At 37.8% G+C, this 18,563-nt stretch overlaps 1 protein-coding gene across 6 annotated transcripts in view; it reads left to right on the forward strand.

The window, feature by feature from the left end:
* Positions 1-18,563, forward strand: part of LOC137856558 (bifunctional heparan sulfate N-deacetylase/N-sulfotransferase 3) — a 79,353-nt gene that overhangs the window by 37,009 nt on the left and 23,781 nt on the right. For all 6 annotated transcript variants that reach the window (XM_068682143.1, XM_068682140.1, XM_068682139.1 and 3 more), the window contains exons 4-6: positions 972-1,126; positions 6,286-6,471; positions 9,168-9,296. In XM_068682143.1, coding sequence (XP_068538244.1) covers positions 972-1,126; positions 6,286-6,471; positions 9,168-9,296 — 470 coding nt within the window. The remainder of the gene's footprint in view (positions 1-971; positions 1,127-6,285; positions 6,472-9,167; positions 9,297-18,563) is intronic.

Raw genomic sequence — 18,563 nt, forward strand, 5'->3', positions numbered from 1 at the left:
CTGGGGCACAATAACCCCAAGCAGAGCTACAGGCTGGGAGATGAGTGGTTGGAGAGCTGCCAGGCAGAGAAGGACCTGGGAGTGATGGTTAATAGTCAGCTGAATATGAGCCAGCAGTGTGCTCAGGTGGCCAAGAAGGCCAACGGCATCCTGGCTTGTATCAGAAGCAGTGTGGCCAGCAGGGCTAGGGAGGTGATCGTCCCCCTGTACTCGGCTCTGGTGAGGCCACACCTTGAGTACTGTGTTCAGTTTTGGGCCCCTCTCTACAAGAAGGACATGGAGGTGCTTGAGCGGGTCCAGAGAAGGGTGACGAAGCTGGTGAGGGACCTGGAGAACAAGTCCTACGAGGAGCGGCTGAAGGAGCTGGGCTTGTTCAGCCTGGAGAAGAGGAAGCTCAGGGGCGACCTTATTGCTCTCTACAGATACCTTAAAGGAGGCTGTAGTGAGGTGGGGGTTGGTCTGTTCTCCCACGTACCTGGTGACAGGACGAGGGGGAATGGGCTTAAGTTGCGCCAGGGGAGTTTTAGGTTGGATCTTAGGAAGAACTTCTTTACTGAAAGGGTTGTTAGACATTGGAACAGGCTGCCCAGGGAAGTGGTGGAGTCACCATCCCTGAAAGTGTTTAAAAGACGTTTAGATGTAGAGCTTAGGGATATGGTTTAGTGGGGACTGTTAGTGTTAGGTCAGAGGTTGGACTCGATGATCTTGAGGTCTCTTCCAACCTAGAAATTCCGTGATTCTGTGAACAACGTTGTGCCATACATTCAAGATGCCATGGAAATGGGACTCAGTCTTTTACCTGAGTATGGTTATTTCAGGAAAGGGAATATATACTTGGAAACATTTAAAATTCTTAGTAATTTCAACAGTCAAACTTTATTTTGCCAATTTCCTTCTTTTCCAAGTATTTGCAATAATATAATATAAGTAGAAGCTATACTTCAAGAATTTTTTTTTTTTTTTTTTTGCAGGCACTGAAGAGGAAGATGAAGGCGATGACCTGTTGTTGAGGTCTGTGGATGAGTTTTGGTGGTTTCCCCATATGTGGAGTCACATGCAGCCTCATCTTTTCCACAATGAGTCATCATTGGTAGAGCAGATGATCCTCAACAAAAAATTTGCCTTAGTAAGTAATATTTTTACATTTTATATTGAATTTGATCGTTCAGAAAGCACTTTTTCTATTCTGTAAGAAAATCAGTGCTTGTAGAATTTACTTTAATCCCAATGAATAGAAAAAAGAAATCTTTGATAAAGTGATTTTCATAGTCACTTTGTGGTATAAAAGTTACGTTTCTCTACAGTTTGAATTTCCTTCTCAATTAAAAATTTGAGTTTGTATTTATTTAAAAAAAAAAAAAATTTGAAAAAATCTTTCAGAGTGAAGAATGACTGTTTTCCCGTCTTGGAAAGGTGCATTAAAAAAAAGAATCTTCTAGTGCAGAATTCTTCTCAATAGAATTTTGTCCAAATAACCTCTTGTTTGGATTAGAGAAAAAAATCTTGATTAGAATAAATACTCTTGCCAAAACACATCAAATGACTGTGAAAACACTGCATGTTAAAATTAGTGAAGTGTGCCACTTTTTCAAAGATGCTTTTCTGTGGTGGTATCTAATACCATCTCATATATTCCCTTTAGACCAACTTCATCAAAACTTATTTTGAAAGCCATTGCCATTACTAATTACTTATTTACAGCAAAGTTCTGGAAAAAGCTTCAGTGAGAACAGAAGAAAAAATAAAAACAGATCCTTAGGCCTGCTGATACTAAAAAAAGCATCCTAATCTCTTCTCAACAATTAATTGCATACAGTAAAACCAAACCATAACATTCATATGTAATACAGTGTATTACTTGTTTGGATAAATGGAAGTTGCTAAATTTAAATTATATTTGATTATAAATATACCTTATTACTTAAACTTATTTGAAAAGACTGGTTTCAACATTTTAGAGTATTCTGGGGACTAAATTATTTCTGCAATGTACAAGAAAACTAGATAACATGGTAGAAGAGGAAGCAAATACCAGGAAAAAAGGCAGTTATATAAAGCACACTGAAGTGAGGTATTATTTGGGGGATCAAAATTATAGATTAAGTAAAATGAAGGAAAATTACCAAAACTGGTAACCATGGAGTGACAGTTTCTGGAAAAGCTCCTGAACGCTGGGTAGGCTCTGTGTGCTAGCAAGGAGTAATATGGCCACTGTGGTTCCTTCCTCCCCAATGCTCTGTAAACATTCCATTTTCCTCCCTGCTCCCATCACTGTCGAAGAACGTGCCTCTCTTAGAAATTAGTGTAACTGCACAGGAGATGTGAGAGAAGAGGAAGGTCTACTCTGCCACAGAAGCATAATAGTCCCCAGATTTGGACTTCAAGTGAAGTAGCTCTCCCACAGATCTTGCACTACTTTACTAAGGGAGCTCCAGAAGCATGAGGTTGTGCTAAGTAATCCTTCCAGCAGAACAGTTGGGGGGCTCCTCAGCCCATTGATAGAGCACTTCACCAGAGCTAACTTAAGGGAGTTGTAAACAGCTGTGTTCACCTACAGGGCACACACATGGTAAAATAGCTCAGGGAAACACGGTTCTCATCCTTTTGGAGAATATACATTTTAGAAAAATAATTCACACCAAACCTCCTTGTTTTTACAGCTTTTTATACAATTTTAATAATCCGGTACTGTCTTTTCTGTTAGGTAACTGTGAAGATCACTTTTACAGTGACTTGCATTTTTGATTAATGCAAAAAATACATGTTCAGACCACTCTGACTACACCAGATGCAGTTTCCCCCATTAATTGTGTCCATTGTAAGTACAAGTTGGCTTTTGTTGTGTATAGGTGTACTACCAGGTGTTCTGAAGCTGTAAAATGGCTATGTAGGGAATGACTAGCTATTTAAGGATTTTATTTGGAAGACAAGGAGCTCAGAAGTACTCCTATGAAATAAACTGATAATACATGAGTGTTCTCAATAGAGAAGAGATAAATGAGGAGGCAAATCATATAATTTATCCAAAAAAAATGTATACAATGCATGTGAAATGCTCAACTTGGGCATTAGTGACTGAAAAGTAATGGAGGCACTAATACATTGAAGATGATAGGCTCATAATTAGAATGAAAGATTTTGATTACCTATTTATTACAGCATATTGTAAAACCTGTGGGGGAAAAAAAAAACTTGAAATTCAGACATTTGTTTAGAGCTGAATGAGGAAGATTAAATGAGACATTAGAGAATGCAATTTCTTGTGTTCTATAAAGATTATTCTTTCTGATGTTTATGCATGCTTGAATGAAGTAGACGAGATTAAGATAAAAGGAAGAGGAATTTAAATATTGATGATGGAATTAAATAGTGTAAAGCTGTGTAACGGGTTGTGTAGCTGTTCTTCATCTCCCCGAGTACTGAAAGCCATAGGACAGATCTTGCTCATTCCTACTTTGGCACATTATGCATGCAGCACCCCAGCTGCAGAGCCACAGACGATGTGCTCCATGGGTGTAGTGTGATTGGGTGCCTGCATCTTATCAAGGAGCAGCGAGGCAAAGGCTACACCAACCTTGGGGCAATAAAATCTTACGTCCCGTTATGTGTTCCTAGCGTGCCATGAATTACCACAGAGAAATGGTAATTATGCCAGTATTTTAAATATTAAAAATTCAGGATTCTCCAATGAGAGTAGATGGTATGTGCCTTTACACACACCATTACACTAGGTTCAAAGTAACCCTTAAATTAGGAAAAATTGCCTTTCTTCCCTTGAAGGCTTCATATCTTTTAAGTCTTCTTTCTCATGTTCTTCTGGAGCAGAAGCAAACGCTGCCTTTCATGAGTTCGCTTTGTTCTGAGCTTTTAATAAAGTTGTAATATCTTACATATAACCGATAACGTCTCATATTGAGGACTCAATGTTTAACCTTAGCACAAACGGCAGACATTACGAATGCATAGGTGTGTCTTCATTTGTACATGAACAATATATACCCACATATGGGTACAAAACCATGTAGTTTTAACCCTATATGCACTTAATGATACTTGTGACACAAAAAGGATTTACCCCTGTGGTAAGGAAGAGGTAGCTGCTAAGTTTAGGTTGAAGAGCTTCTCGATGACATCTGCGATGAAAACTACAGCAAAATTCAAGAGATTCACTGTTCTGGAAAGCAAAGCACACACTAATTTTGCATCATTAAACTAGTGGAATTAGGGGAAAAAATCTCTTACAGCACTTGGGAAGGAAGGAGTGGGTAGCTATCCAGATCTTGGTGTCAAAAACCCTAACACAGCGCTGCTGCTTTCTGTGATGCGTCTGGAAACATAGTGGGTGCAATAGGTGTGATTTAAAAAATATTGTGGCTTTTGTGTAAACTACTTGGGTATTTAAATTACTGTATCTGGTCAAAGCGATAGCAGTTTGTTAAGCGTGTTACAGTCCTTATGTACATGTATATTTATTGCTGTAACGCGGACTTCCATGTAATAATCTGCTTACACATCACTTCTGAGTAGGTAAAGAAAATTTGAGTATGGAAGCCTTATTATCAAAGGACAGAATGGATGTCCTTACAGCGAGAGAACTAAACCTATAGATGGAGACAACTGTCTGATGCTATTGCTCCTGTGCTAGTTCTCAGAGGAAGTTACCTTTTAGATTTCTATTTCTTGAGACCCAGATGGCTCAGCAAATTAGCAAGCACTTAACCTTCTTACCAAAAATGTGAATGACTCGTTCTGAATACCAGTATTCCCATTTGCTTAAGCATACCTCCCAGGGGTCATCCTCGTGGGTTTATGTACCAAACCTTTGTGACCATGTGGTGGTGCAAACAAATAAGGCTGTGCGTATTCTATACTTCAGGCAGCACAGGAATTTTCCAAATGTAGGCAGATGAAGAACGTCTCTTCTTGCGTTCTCTTCCTCACTGTATTGTGTGGGATCTGTTAACAATCCTCACAGTGTGTTATTAGCACTTCCTACAGAATTCACTTCCTGCTCAGGCTTTTCCTTCTGGTTGGAAAAAACTTCTTTCATTTCTACCTGATCTCCTTTTATGTTAAATCCCTTGTATAAAAATCGGGAAAATTCCCATGTTTTTCAGCACACCGGTTTTTAGTCTACCCTGTTTTCCCCATCTTTGTTGTCCTGTCCATCCAGTACACTTGATCTCACACAGTAGTCCAGTCCTCCAGAAAAGATGAAGAAGGATTATTTTACAAATGTCATGAACCCACTTTTTGTTAAGAGAAGACTTAGAGTTTTTCAGATTCCTTAATAACTGGTTTATGTAACGGAAGGAACCCAGGTATCAACCATATCTTATCTTGGCACACAAAGTGTAATTTTAAAATGCGATGAAGATGATACAAATATAAACAATCTAAAAAGCTCTTAAACCTAATGCAATGGTTGTGCAAAAAGCAGTTTTTCTAAATCATTCCACCACAACAACATCCTATGTTGTACTAACCAGATATCACAGAAATATCTGCTGTATTCTGTCTTTTGAAAAGTAACCTGAAAGAAAACAGATAAAGTGTCAGAACTCATTAGAGTTCATTGGAAACCAGAAAGAAAAGAGTAGAAACTGAATTTCTAGATAAAGTAATACTGGCAAGATGAGTATGTAAACAAGATAAATGATAGAAATCTGCAAAAACAAAAGATATGCTACAAAAGGCGATAATCTAGAACATCTGCCTGTTATCTTCAGGATTTTACAAGTGGCTAATTTTTCTTCTTTTTTAAAACAGTACAAAAATAGTTAAGATTTTTTTTTTAATATGGTTTATGCTTCGTTGGATTAGAAGGGAAATCTGGTGATCCTCTGTGAAATTCAACTAAGTAATTGTGTAGGGAAATGTAGTGGATATCACTTTTTTCTTAATTTTAAATGCCAAATGCTAGCTGTTTTTGTTGCATATGTGCCAGTAGTTTTCTCTGAATTCTTAGTTTGTGAGCACATTTCCTTTTAAGAACTTGAAAGAATGCAGCGGTGAATAATGTATTGATTAAAGAAATCAACATAAAATACATTTGTATTACTTTTTCCTACATACTAATAGAAATATTTTTAAAAGGCCTTATGTATTAAAATCCTGTGTTTTATCTTCACTATTCTGCCTTCATCTCCCTTTTATACCTCATATTTTAATGTCACCATTATTTGTATTTCAGACTTGTTCTCGATCTTCCACAATCAAAGAATTTGCAAAATGCCCAAACATGAAGTTGCTTAAATTTTTGAAAGTTGTTCTGTTCTGCTTTAGGAACATGGTATTCCAACTGACATGGGCTATGCAGTGGCTCCACACCATTCGGGGGTCTATCCAGTGCATGTTCAACTTTATGATGCCTGGAAAAAGGTCTGGAATATCAGAGTTACCAGCACTGAAGAATACCCTCATCTGAAGCCTGCAAGGTATAGAAGAGGCTTCATCCACAAAAATATCATGGTGAGTTGTATTTATGATGTCCATGTTACAAAGAGTCTACCATTTTACAAACTATTTAAGTTGAAAAAGCATGTTATCCTGAAAGTTCACTTTGTGAGAAGCACATACTGCTTTGCATAAGTAGCAAGATATATTTGACAGTATCTTGTTAATTAAAACCAGTCTGTTGCTGATGTTATTGTTGAGGGAGGTGGCCTCCAGGAACCTTGCTGTTAACAGTTAACAGGCTGTTAACTGTTCTGTTCCTACTGTTAAATGCTGGTTCAGAGAGCTCAAGAAAAAGTCTACTTTGCATCTTTTAACAGAATATTATGAGTTAGATTTTTAGCAGGTTTTAAATTTGCATAGTACCATTAACTGCGGAAGAGCTTTGCCAGTTTATGCCATCTGAAAATCTGGATCTTTATGCATAAATATTTTATCCTCCATATGAACCATGTACAGTTGCCCTCGTTTTCCTTCTTGATATACAGAAACGTGAACTGTGCTTTGCACTGTGATTTAACCCCTCACCTAGGTTCTGGGCCCAGGTGATCTGTCTGGATGCAAGGCTAACACCTAGAAGGGTGAGGGAAGGAAGACTTCCCCTCAGGCTGTGAAACTGCGCAGTTGATGCAGCTACAAATCAAATCGCACACATTTTTCTGTATTACATAATTCACAGTTTAGCTCACTGACAGCGGTATTTGCCAAAAGTGTTGTACACTGCTGACATGGAAGGCATTACATTAATACCATCCGGTCACCAGGGCTTAAGCTATTTCTGAATCAAGTGATGTCATTATTATCTGAGAAGTGTTTCAAAAGAACTTGAAAAAACACTTGATGGCATGTTGTTGAGTAACCTTCTTCTGGAGCATTTAGGAAAGTGGTGAATGGGAAAGATACTACAGTGTGTACTGTATTACGCATCTGGATGCACCAACAGTTTTGGAGGGTCGTGTGCCTCAGCACAAGACTGCCACTGAGCTTATAACATAATTCTGGTATTGTCCTCCAGTTCCCATGGATACCGCTTTTCTAACAGAATAATAATATGGCAAACTTTTAACATTTTGATCTATATTTGGATGAAGCAAGATGAAATGATCTCCAGACATCCAGGAAAAAATACTGACACCAAGCAGATTTGATCTAATGTTTGTTCTCCTCAAAGCATTAGCAGCATGTAAAATAATGGGTTTTGGTTGTGCTCGGGGGTGTAGAGTATTTGTATAAGATTGATTGACTCTGAGAATCTCCAGAAATCTGTTGCATAACTTTTTGTAAAAACATGCCATTTGAATACACATAATGAGATTTAACATAAGCTTTGAAAGAATGGACAGTGCGGCCAAACATCAATTTACTAAGAGCAGTCATATAAAGCCACCTGTTCTAGGAGTCTCAAGCTTTCAGTTCTCCAGGGCAAACACATAAATATTTTACATCTGCAGGCTTATAGTGATGAATACGCATGCAGTAATAAAATTGTTGTGTAAGATTTGACAGAGCATTTTCCATCCACTACAGCTTCATTCCCTGTCTCAGTGAAGAATTGTTCTCATATTTCATCATCTGAAGGTTTTAAAAAAGCATATGCAAGTTTATAGCAAACATACAAATTCCATACAGCTTATGAAAACACAGAATTTATGATCTATAGCGACAGCTTTCTGTACAACACTAGAAGATGTTGAGAAATGTATCTGCAAGAGAAAAAAAAAGAGTAAAACCCACCAATTAAGGGATTTGCATGTTTTAAAAGTTTAACCTATTTTATAAGAAATGACCTAAATTGGACTAAAATATTTCAGAACAGTCTCAGTTTAAGAATTATACATGAAAATCAATATTCAGCTGTTGAATTTCCATAAAAATAGCCATAATTGAAATACTCACCAGAGATTTATTTTCTGAAATTGATAGAAAACATTCTGAAGTTTTACTGGAAATCCAAAATACATTTATTGGTTTTGCTTATTCAAAAGATTTTTTCTTTGACTGTTCTTAAAAATACATGCTTTTTTATGCTACTTTTTATTGCAACTCGTCTTACGAAGCCAGCACACTTGAATGAGAAGCACATATTTTTATAACGTGAGCATTTCCAATAAAAATCATCACATCAGCAGAGACATTCTATTGGTCACAGTGACTAAGCCAAAAGACTTTCAAATTCCAGTTGAAATTTACAGAAAATCATAGAATCATAGAAGGGTTTGGGTTGGAAGGGACCTCAAGGATCATCTAAATCTATCTCTTAAATAAAAGTTGGAACTAATAAATACAAAATAGATTGATATTTCAGATTACATTTCTATGTTTGTTTTTTTTTTTTAATGACTTGAAATCTTTGATGAACTTCGAATATATGATATTAGGACCAGGTATAATGGACAGAATTGGTTTGAGGAGGTTGCTGAATTGTAACAGCTATTGACATCAATCTCCAGTTTCAAACAAAGTGTGATGAATTTTTGGACTACCTGATTTAACTGATAATAAAAACCTTGTCTCTTTCTGTGAGCACTATTTATTGATCTGTCAGTGTATTAATGAAACTACATCACTGTTGACTTTTGGCAATGTTGCAATGCCAAATCTACAAAGTAGTTATTACAAAGGAACACGATAACTTGTATTACTCAGCTGGCTTTTACTATCTCATAGAAAGTATAAACATTTTTGTTTTGTTTTGTTTTTTACAAATTCAGGTGCTTCCTAGGCAAACTTGTGGCTTATTCACCCACACTATTTTCTATAAAGAATATCCTGGAGGCCCAAAGGAACTAGACAAAAGTATTCAAGGTGGGGAATTGTTCTTCACAGTGGTTCTCAATCCAGTAAGTACAGTGTAATTTTGAAGTGATTTTAGAAAAATGATTAAAGGAGAACTGAACTAATGCTTCAAGGATAATCAGAACTGGTTCTCCAACTAGTAATGATTGTGTAAGCTCTTCTGTCTTTTTAATTGATGAATTTAAGATTAATATTATATATGATCTGTTGTACAGAGATAATCTCAACTATTTCTTGAATACTGCTTTGTTAGTAATGTAGTAGTAGAAGCCTTTCTTGTTCTGATTTACTTTTGCATGAAAGAACTCTGAAGTGTATCTTTTAAGAGAACTCAAGCATTAAGAACTGTATTACCATGAAACAAGTACTTCAGGTGATGTTGATTATCCTGCTCTTCAGAATTCACAAACAGGTTGGGAACATCCATTGGTTTGAGAGGGTTGTGAGCAAGAAGTGCTTGCACTTAAATCTGTTTTGAGAATGTTCCGTTGCTGATTTATAATAGCTTCAAAGAAGAGATCAAGTAAATGAACCACAGAGTTAATGTCTGTTTAACCTTTCATTTGCCTTTCCTGGAAGAATAAAGAACAAACTAGAACAGAACAGTACAGTACTTCAAAATGGCACCAAATTAGGTTGGTTGCATCCAAACTGACCTTTCAGACAAACTTTTAGTGATTTTTTCCATCCAACTTTCAAATGAACTGAAATTAAAAGGAATAATGGCAGAAGCTGTTTTGTAGCAGAAACATGTAAATAAATTTTACTGTACCTGTTTTATACAGATTTAATCACTAGGGCTGGGTTTTCTAGAACATCCAAAGAGAAAAGAACATATTTACACTCCAATTCTTTGAAACAATTGCCGAAGTATTTTTGTGCCATTTCTTAATCTTCCATAATTCAATGCAAGTCCAAAGGAAACAAACTACTGCCAGCTACCTGACCTATTTATATGCAGGTCTTTTTTTCCAAGATTCAACTTCTTCAAGGCTATCATTTTGATTTTCTAAGAGTAGTTAATGTGTTTTGTTCTCCTTTGTTTTCATGTTCACATAGCAAACTTAGGAAATAAAAACTTCCTCAGCACACATCTGGTCTCCCTGCTAGGGGATGGCAGTAATCCCAGTCCTAACTTTGATGATATATATCATGTCAGGTAAGGCACATAAACAGAGGTGAAACCTGGAGAATTCTTTAGATGGAATTTATTGGCAACTTAGCGGTGCTTTGGCAATGTGTAGATACTAAGAGTTTCTAGCTCAACAAATGAGACTTGGAGGAAACCATATTGTAACAGTCTGAGTTAGAACAAATTGTATTCTGTGTTGGAAACACAGCCGCAATTTAGCAAAAAAGCTATTTTACTGTCTTACAACAGCGGTGAAACAGCAAAATTTAGTATGGTTGCTTGAGGCATAGCCCCTTCAAATTAAAAGAATGAAGTGAAGAGAGGGGAAGAGAAACAGTAAAACAATCATGATTATTGATATAGATCATACATATTTCAGCATCCTGCCTTACATACTTGAAAGTGTGTACAGAAATGTCTTTCTAGATACTGTTATGGGATCTTCGATTTGTGCATTGCAACGTAGACTGCATGATCAGATAGTTCTGAGAAATACGTTATCCCCAAAACAGTGCGGGCTACAAGAATAGATGTTAAATGCAGTATTTTATAAATACAACTTTAAATGAATATCTGGCCAAAATATGGCCAAAACAAAATATGGCCAAAACAAATTACTGCAATCCTTTTAAGCACTGCCTTTAAAAAGATGATGCATTGCATTGTAAATATGCACATATAAACAGTTCTTAAGGTTGTAAGCATTAGCCTGGCAGGTAATCAATTTAAAAATTGGGTTTTTGTTTGTTTGGTTTGTTTGTTTTTGTTTTGTTTGTTTGTGGTGTTTTTGTTTGTGTTTTTTATTTGACTGGGTGTTTTTTATTTAAGTATTACATATATTTGTACCGCAATTCATAAGTCTAGGTTTTAGGCATTTGTCAAGTTATGTAGTGGCATATTGCATTTCATAGGCTTTCCTGTGTTTCATTAAAATTGCTGGGATTCCTTTCTGAATAAATTCACATGAAACATCCAGACTTTCAGAGGATGCAAAAATTCCATTACAAGGCATTTTTTAAATATTATTGCTCACTGATGCAAAACATATGAAGTAGAAATACTACCCAGGAATCATTACGCTGTCAGCCATATAATCTCAAAAAAGAGTAAATAAATATTTAGTTTCAAAAAAAAAATGAAAGTGCAGGTGTAAATTAAATGTAAATCTTAACGAAGGACTTCATTACGTTTACACGTTCATTTTGGATTGCTAATCTTAAGTGAATATAGTTTGAGGTATAAGTTTTCAGACTGGCTTTAGGAAATAACTGCCCTATACGGAAATAAATGTCCCTTAGAATAAAATCCAAATTTCCTTTGCTGTCTGGTTGTGTAATGGTAGCTATTCACAAGAGAGGCTCTGCTTCCCTATAGTATGCTAGAATCAACCACAAACTGCAGTATAAACCACAAAAAAGCACTAAACCATATGTGAGTGTGTAAGCTTTTGACATGAGAACCAGTATTACTGCCATTTTCCCACGTCATTCTATAGTCAGAGGTCCTGCAGGTAAGAAGAGCATCAGTCTCCACAGGAAATCCTGCTCTGCAGACACTCTCTACTGGTAATATTTTATCTAGGAAATAAGAATTTGTTTGCTGGAGTAGCTAATCTTGTCTGTAAGCTGTATTTATTTGGTATGCGTTTATATGCCCACACTGCTGGTTAAGTTGTGATCTCATAGTGGTTGTAAAAAGATTGTGACAGCTATACCATTGTGTTCGTAAAGCATTCAGAATGCTGAAGTGTCACCAAGCTGAAAAAGAGACTAAATAGTACTATAACATGCTACCCACTTTTCCAGTAATGTTTGGTATGTCTGTCTTCTGTTATAGATCTTGCTGACTACAGCAGCCCTTAGGCAAGTTCGTACTATATCACAGAATCACAGAATTGAAGGGGTTGGAAGGGATCATCGGGTCATCTCATCTTTTGATCATCTCAAAAGATCATCGGGTCCAACCCCCCTGCCAACGCAGGTTCCTTACAGCAGGCTGCCTAGGTAGGCATCCAGATGGGCCTTGAGTATCTCCAGAGGAGACCCCACAACCTCCCTGGGCAGCCTGTCCCAGTGCTCTGTCACCCTCACCGTGAAGAAGTTCTTTCACATGTTGGTGCGGAACTTCCTGGGCTCTGTCTTGTGGCCATTACCTGTTGTCCTGTTCCCGCAAACCACTGAAAAGAGGTTGGCAAATTCCCCTGTCTCCCACACCTCAGGTATTTATACACATTGATGAGATCCCCTCTCAGTCGTCTTTTCTCCAGGCTGAACAGACCCAGGTCTCTCATCCTTTCCTCATAGGGAAAATGCTCCAGGCCCCGTATCATCTTTGTGGCCCTCCGCTGGACTCTTTCCAGGAGATCCCTGTCTTTTTTTGTACCAGGGAGCCCAGAACCAGACACCAGTACTCCAGGTGAGGCCTGATCAGGGCAGAGTAGAGGGGGAGGATCACCTCCCTTGACCTGCTGTCCACGCTCCTTTCAATGCATGCCAGGATCCCCTTGGCCCTCTTGGCCCCAGGATCGAAATACCCAAATCCTTGGTCCAGTCACCACCCCCTCAGCCAGTCGTTCACCTGTCCCGTTCTCCTCCTCCTTTCTGGGTCCTGGTCGCCCAGAGGGAGGACAGAGGAGAACATTACCTGCACCCCTGATCCCTTCAACAACCTTCCCAGGGATGCGAAGTCCTTTTTAATATTCCTCATATTAGAGAAAGTTGCAGCTTCCCGGATCCAACCTGAATGACAACAAGAGGATAGTAATCCTCCAGTTTAATGAGCTGTGGCAGAGCCTTCCTAACGTCTCTGACACGTGCCCCAGGAAGACAGCACACCTCTCTGGATAGGTTATCTGGGTGACAAATGGGAGCCTCAGCGCGCCTCAGCAAGGAGTTTCCGATCACTAAGACTCTCTGTTCTTTTTTTGTGGCACTGGTTGTGATGCAGTGCTCCACCTGGCCCTGATCCCTGTGCTCAGTACTTCCCCCAATCTTGACACGCTTCACAGGGTTGCTTCCCAGGTTCAGACCAGCAACCTTGCGAAGTGTTGTCAAGATTGTCAAGATCTTGCACAAAATGTTTTACACCCCACCAAAAAAAAAAGGGGAAAATTGGGGGGGGGGGGGGGGGGGAAGCCTTCAGCAGTACTGTATTATTAGTACACAGGTATTAATTTACCCACTTTATCAGTTAGATAATTGACTTAACAGGGATGTTATTTGATTTGCACAAATTTAGCCAGAGAAATCTATAACAAAGCTATAAAGAAGACATGAATTGTAGAAGTCTTTAGTGAGAACATAAATCCCTTATCCAGTAAGATAGCTTCCTATCTTTGCTCTATTATTTCACTTTGTTACTTTTTTTTTCTTCTCCATTTTTACTTTCTGAGTAGCATTGGTTGCATGTGAAAGCACAGAGACATTTTTCTCCTTGTTCCCACTGCTTAGTAAACTCTTATAGGGAAGAGTCTGGATGTCAGTGCAAACAGTTGGAAATAAAGAAGTATAACCTACTTTTAAGTGGTGTTGATACCATATTAAGAGAACCACAGGGAGACGTGATCCTGTCAGTTAAAAGGAGACCGAATTAAGCATATATTTTCATTTTAGCTTCATTTTGAAATGTTTGAACATTTAATGTTCTATCTTTGCTATGCTTAACTGAGTATCCCAGAGTAAATAAAGCTTACTGCTAGTTTTGTGAAATATGGCATCCCCTTACAAAGAAAATATTATTTCTTTATCGATTTATTTATTTTGCATTAGCTGCACCAGAAATGTTCCAAAATAATTCCCAAATAACTTCTGCAAAATTTAAATCAGCATATTTAAGTGAATTAGGAATCTGTACTGATGTTAAAACATTTAGCAAGCATTTTGCTTGACACACTTGTTAGAATCTTCAGTGACTTCAGTTTTATCTATCTCTGTCTGCAATATTCAGTGAAATTTTTGGATAAAACAGATTTCCATTAAACGTCCTTTATCAGGATTCTGCTAAAGAGAGCACTGCATATTCCCGCCTTTCTGCTAATGATGTACATGTTCTCCTGTGGGACCAGCTATTAGAAATTAGGTATTAGAGCAGCTACTGCCAGATGAACATTGACAATCACACAGAGCTCAAAATCACCACTCAACTTTCCCATGAGGCTGATGGAGGTTACAGAGAAAAAGACAAACAGGTTGAACAGTTCTTGTCCTCCTGGAGGCTGCATGGCCAGCAGCCTCAGTTGACACATGACTATGTTTTTCCTTAGTCTGCACTACACAGACAACAATGGAGTTATTTCTCTGAAATAACTTGCATAGAGTGAGTTTGTGTATTTGGTTTCCATAGAACATACACTAATTGATAACCATAATGCGCTGATCTGCACAGTAAAATCAGTGGGATTTTTCCCATTTCCTTCCCATTGACGTTCTTATCAGTGAGATAAGTATATCCAGATTCCTTTTCTTTAAGGCACTAACACTATGTGGAAGGAATAGAGTGAAAAATAATGCAGAGATATGCATAATGATATTGTGTAAATCCAAGCTTATCCAATACCCTCAGCAGACTCAGTCTTTTGTGTAAAACTGGAAGCAGTTGACTGAAGAGGACTACAAAGCAGTAAGTAAAACTCCACTGTGAAGAGAAATCAAAATGATCAAGATTTATTATATTTGAAAAGATATGAAAAAAAGCTGAAATTTCATGAAGAACTTAAACAATGAGTTCCCTTTAGATGTCCTGAAACAGAAAAACAGAGTATAGGAAATTAAATGGGGATGAGAATTTATATTAGAATTCTATCAGGATCTTGCTCCAAGATAACATTTTTGACATTAAGAATTTAGCTGAGATTTGAACTACAGAATTAAATTCGGTTGGATATTCATGCCTGTAATAGCTGATAAGACAAGAGTTCTGTATAAACTTCCATGCTTTATGTAACCCTCAAGAACAGGGAAGACTTTAATTGAGGCTTGTTTTTCACGTCTCCCTGCTGTAGTCTGTGCAGTACTTTCCTCATACACATCTGCTACCATCTGCTTGTTTAGACATCATACAGCACTGGATAGCCTAAATGCAGGACAGATTTACTGGTTTCATTGTTTTGTTTTTAACATGGAAGAGGTTATTTTTTTCTTAAGTACAAAGTTTTAACAATAAAAATTAAATTTCTGAAACAAACCAATGATATTAAATGCAGTATCTCTCACCTGTTTCCTACCAGTTCACTAGATTTTATCGCTAGAGTCTATTCACTTAGTTTATCTAATTGCTTTAGTTTTCAAATCCTTACGTGGGAGATGTATTCTGATTCTAGAATCCAAATAATCTAATGAACCCACTTTTTCTTAATACAAGACTGTAACTTCCATAAGAGATATGGTCCAAAGCAATATTATATGCTTTTCCTTTTCCATTAACATCAATAAAAGTTAAGCTGTACCAGTTTAAATCAGTAGAAGGCATGCATAACCCTGTGCCAAACATCCCATGTTTTTTTCCTGTGAACTGTGGAAGATAAAGATCAGGAGCTTTGCTGTCCTACAAGATGAATGTTTAAGGCAAACACCAGTCCATGAAAATCTTCTATGCCTTTTCTGCCTCCAAGAAAAACAAACAGAACAGAATACAGTAATTGCATTATATGCACTGATGTGCACTTCCTTACAAAGTACTGTGTGTCTGCAGATCTGAAGGAAAAGGAAAGTGCCCTGTGGAGAGAAATTTGGTGAAAGCCTTCAAATGGTTGACAGCCCAACAATGACATTAGTGTGTAGCCAGCTGTGTGTTCCCCATAAGGTTACAGCAGTACTGATCAAGAGAAAACTGTTAATGGTTTAGGCCCTGTGCCTGATTGATTTTAAAATAATTGTAATCTATGTATGCTTTCACTTCTAAGTATTATTTTCCTCTATTTTTTACCTCTCCCAAGTTACAGTGAGTAGAACTGTTACTAAGCTAATTGACAGCAAGAGAGAAATTATCTCCTTTAGCACTGAAAATGACAGGGCTTATATGAGCATCAGCATAACCTACTGGATATTAATGTGACCCTGAGCAAGCTGAATAGTCAGGCCTTGGAACTACAGAGAAAAATACAAAAACAAAGGGTATTCAGGCTCAAATCTTCTATTTCTTTCTGTCCTACTTTCCACATCTACCATATTTAATCATACCGACTGCAAGAGGCAGCAAAGACGGCAAATATGTTGAGAAGCACTCTGATGGGCGAGTACCTCCCTGAGTGCCAGTGTGCTGGGGTCATTATAGCCTTCCTACCACAGCACTATTGGGAGTGTAGCCTGATGTCTCCTGTAGGCTGCTGCCACTCAGCAGGCTCATCCCATGTCACAGGTGAGTGAGGAAGGCAAGAATTTCATCTCTTACACATTCACTCCTGCCCGTTTCAGGAACGCACAGGAACTCCAACAAGAGTTCAGGGAGATGCCATGAGTTGGGGAAGGAAGGGAAGTCAGTTATGCCTGGCATCTGGTTGACTGCAAAGTATTAATATTCCTTGCCTTTCTGTTCCTCAAAACCCACCCAAAGAAAGCCAGAATCTGGTATTTTTTGGATGGAATAGAGAAAATATAGATACTAAATGAGCAGGTAGCATGGAAATTCCAAGGAACAGACAAGCTATCTAGATGTGATTCCATGTAGCAGTATACAGCAAATGCATTTAAATAAAGCTTTGTCTATCTTCAGAATTCTCAAATGGGAAATCCTATACAAGTGTTTTACAACTGTTAGTGAAGCAAGTCTCTTGGACAGGCTCATAAATAAGACACTATTACCAGCTGTGACTCAGTATTACCATATTGAGTCACAAGCATAGTAAGCAGTTTTTGGAGAATGAAAAAAAAATAAAATAAAACAACACCTTGTGCCAAAGCTGAAACTAAACTCAGGTTTCCTGACTGTCAGACTAATAATTCAGAACTATGCAAAATATGTAATTCTGTTAGATCTTATAAATCTCCCCCGGCACTGTCACATTTATAGAGGAGTCCCTGCTATGCAAATCAAATTCAACTAGTTGCCCTGCTATCTCTGCAAGTGGGCAGATCCGTGGTAGCTCTGAAACTAGCAGTACAGCCTAGGAACAAAGAGGTGAGTTGCAAGCTGGAATCTTTGTGTTGTGGCACTGAACACAGCTTTTCTGGTAGCATCCAGGTCTTACAGGAATATGGTTCAACCTATTAAAAATGTATATTCCAGCATAGGCTGCAATCTAATTCATTATTCTATCACTTTGTGAGTCTAATGGAGCAAAAACAGCTGTTACTGAGTCTCTGAATACCTGAAACAAAATTCTTCTGAGTAATATGGAGACAATATCAGAACTGCAAACAGAGTGTACACAATGCCAAATTAAGTGGAATATAGGTGTTCTGAGACTTAGGCTTACTCTTGTGGCCTGTAAACATTTGTTCAGTAGCTAAAATAACAGCAATATACTAAATTGTACATCTGCTTCTTGTGCCTAGTAGAGATCACCTAATTAATTGTCAATCATAATTTTACTTCATTTTAAAATGTTGTGCTTAACTTTATTGGAAGACCTCTGTGCTGCCTTACAATGTTATTGCACAGATTGGAGGGTGACACCATGCCCATGACAAAAATACCTTGATGACCGCTTTAATAGTATGAAAATATGAATTAGTTGAAGTGGAATTGCCTGCAATAGATCTGTATATGGAATAAAAAAAAAAAAATTGCCCACTCCGCAAGAAATGATTACCAGCTTTTTCTTTTACCAACTTCTTCTAGTTCCAGATTCAAAATAATAATAAATCTGGTTGTCAAGGCCAATGTCACTGGCAGTCTCTGTTATCCCTCCACTTTCCAAATGCTAGCCAAAGAGGGAACAGCTAACCACCAACAGGAGTCTCTTGTCTGCTGTGTAATCTTGTGTCACAGTCAGATCCTGCCTGCTTAGTGCTGTGGTCTCCAAAGGGGGGTATGTGCACCCCACAGGGTAGCCAAGATAATCCATTGGGATGTGGGAAGAAAATCATAGAAATTCAGTAGTAGATGTGTGTAATTTATAAATAAATAAACACTGATAGATGTGCACTTCCAAAGAAGTATGGAGACTACTCACCTAGTGGGCTACTGTTCTCCAGGCTTTTGTGCTGAAATTTGTTTTATCCTTCGTTATTACTGCTACTGA

Source organism: Anas acuta, chromosome 4 (genome assembly GCF_963932015.1).
Source record: "Anas acuta chromosome 4, bAnaAcu1.1, whole genome shotgun sequence".
Classification (NCBI taxonomy): Eukaryota; Metazoa; Chordata; class Aves; order Anseriformes; family Anatidae; genus Anas; species Anas acuta.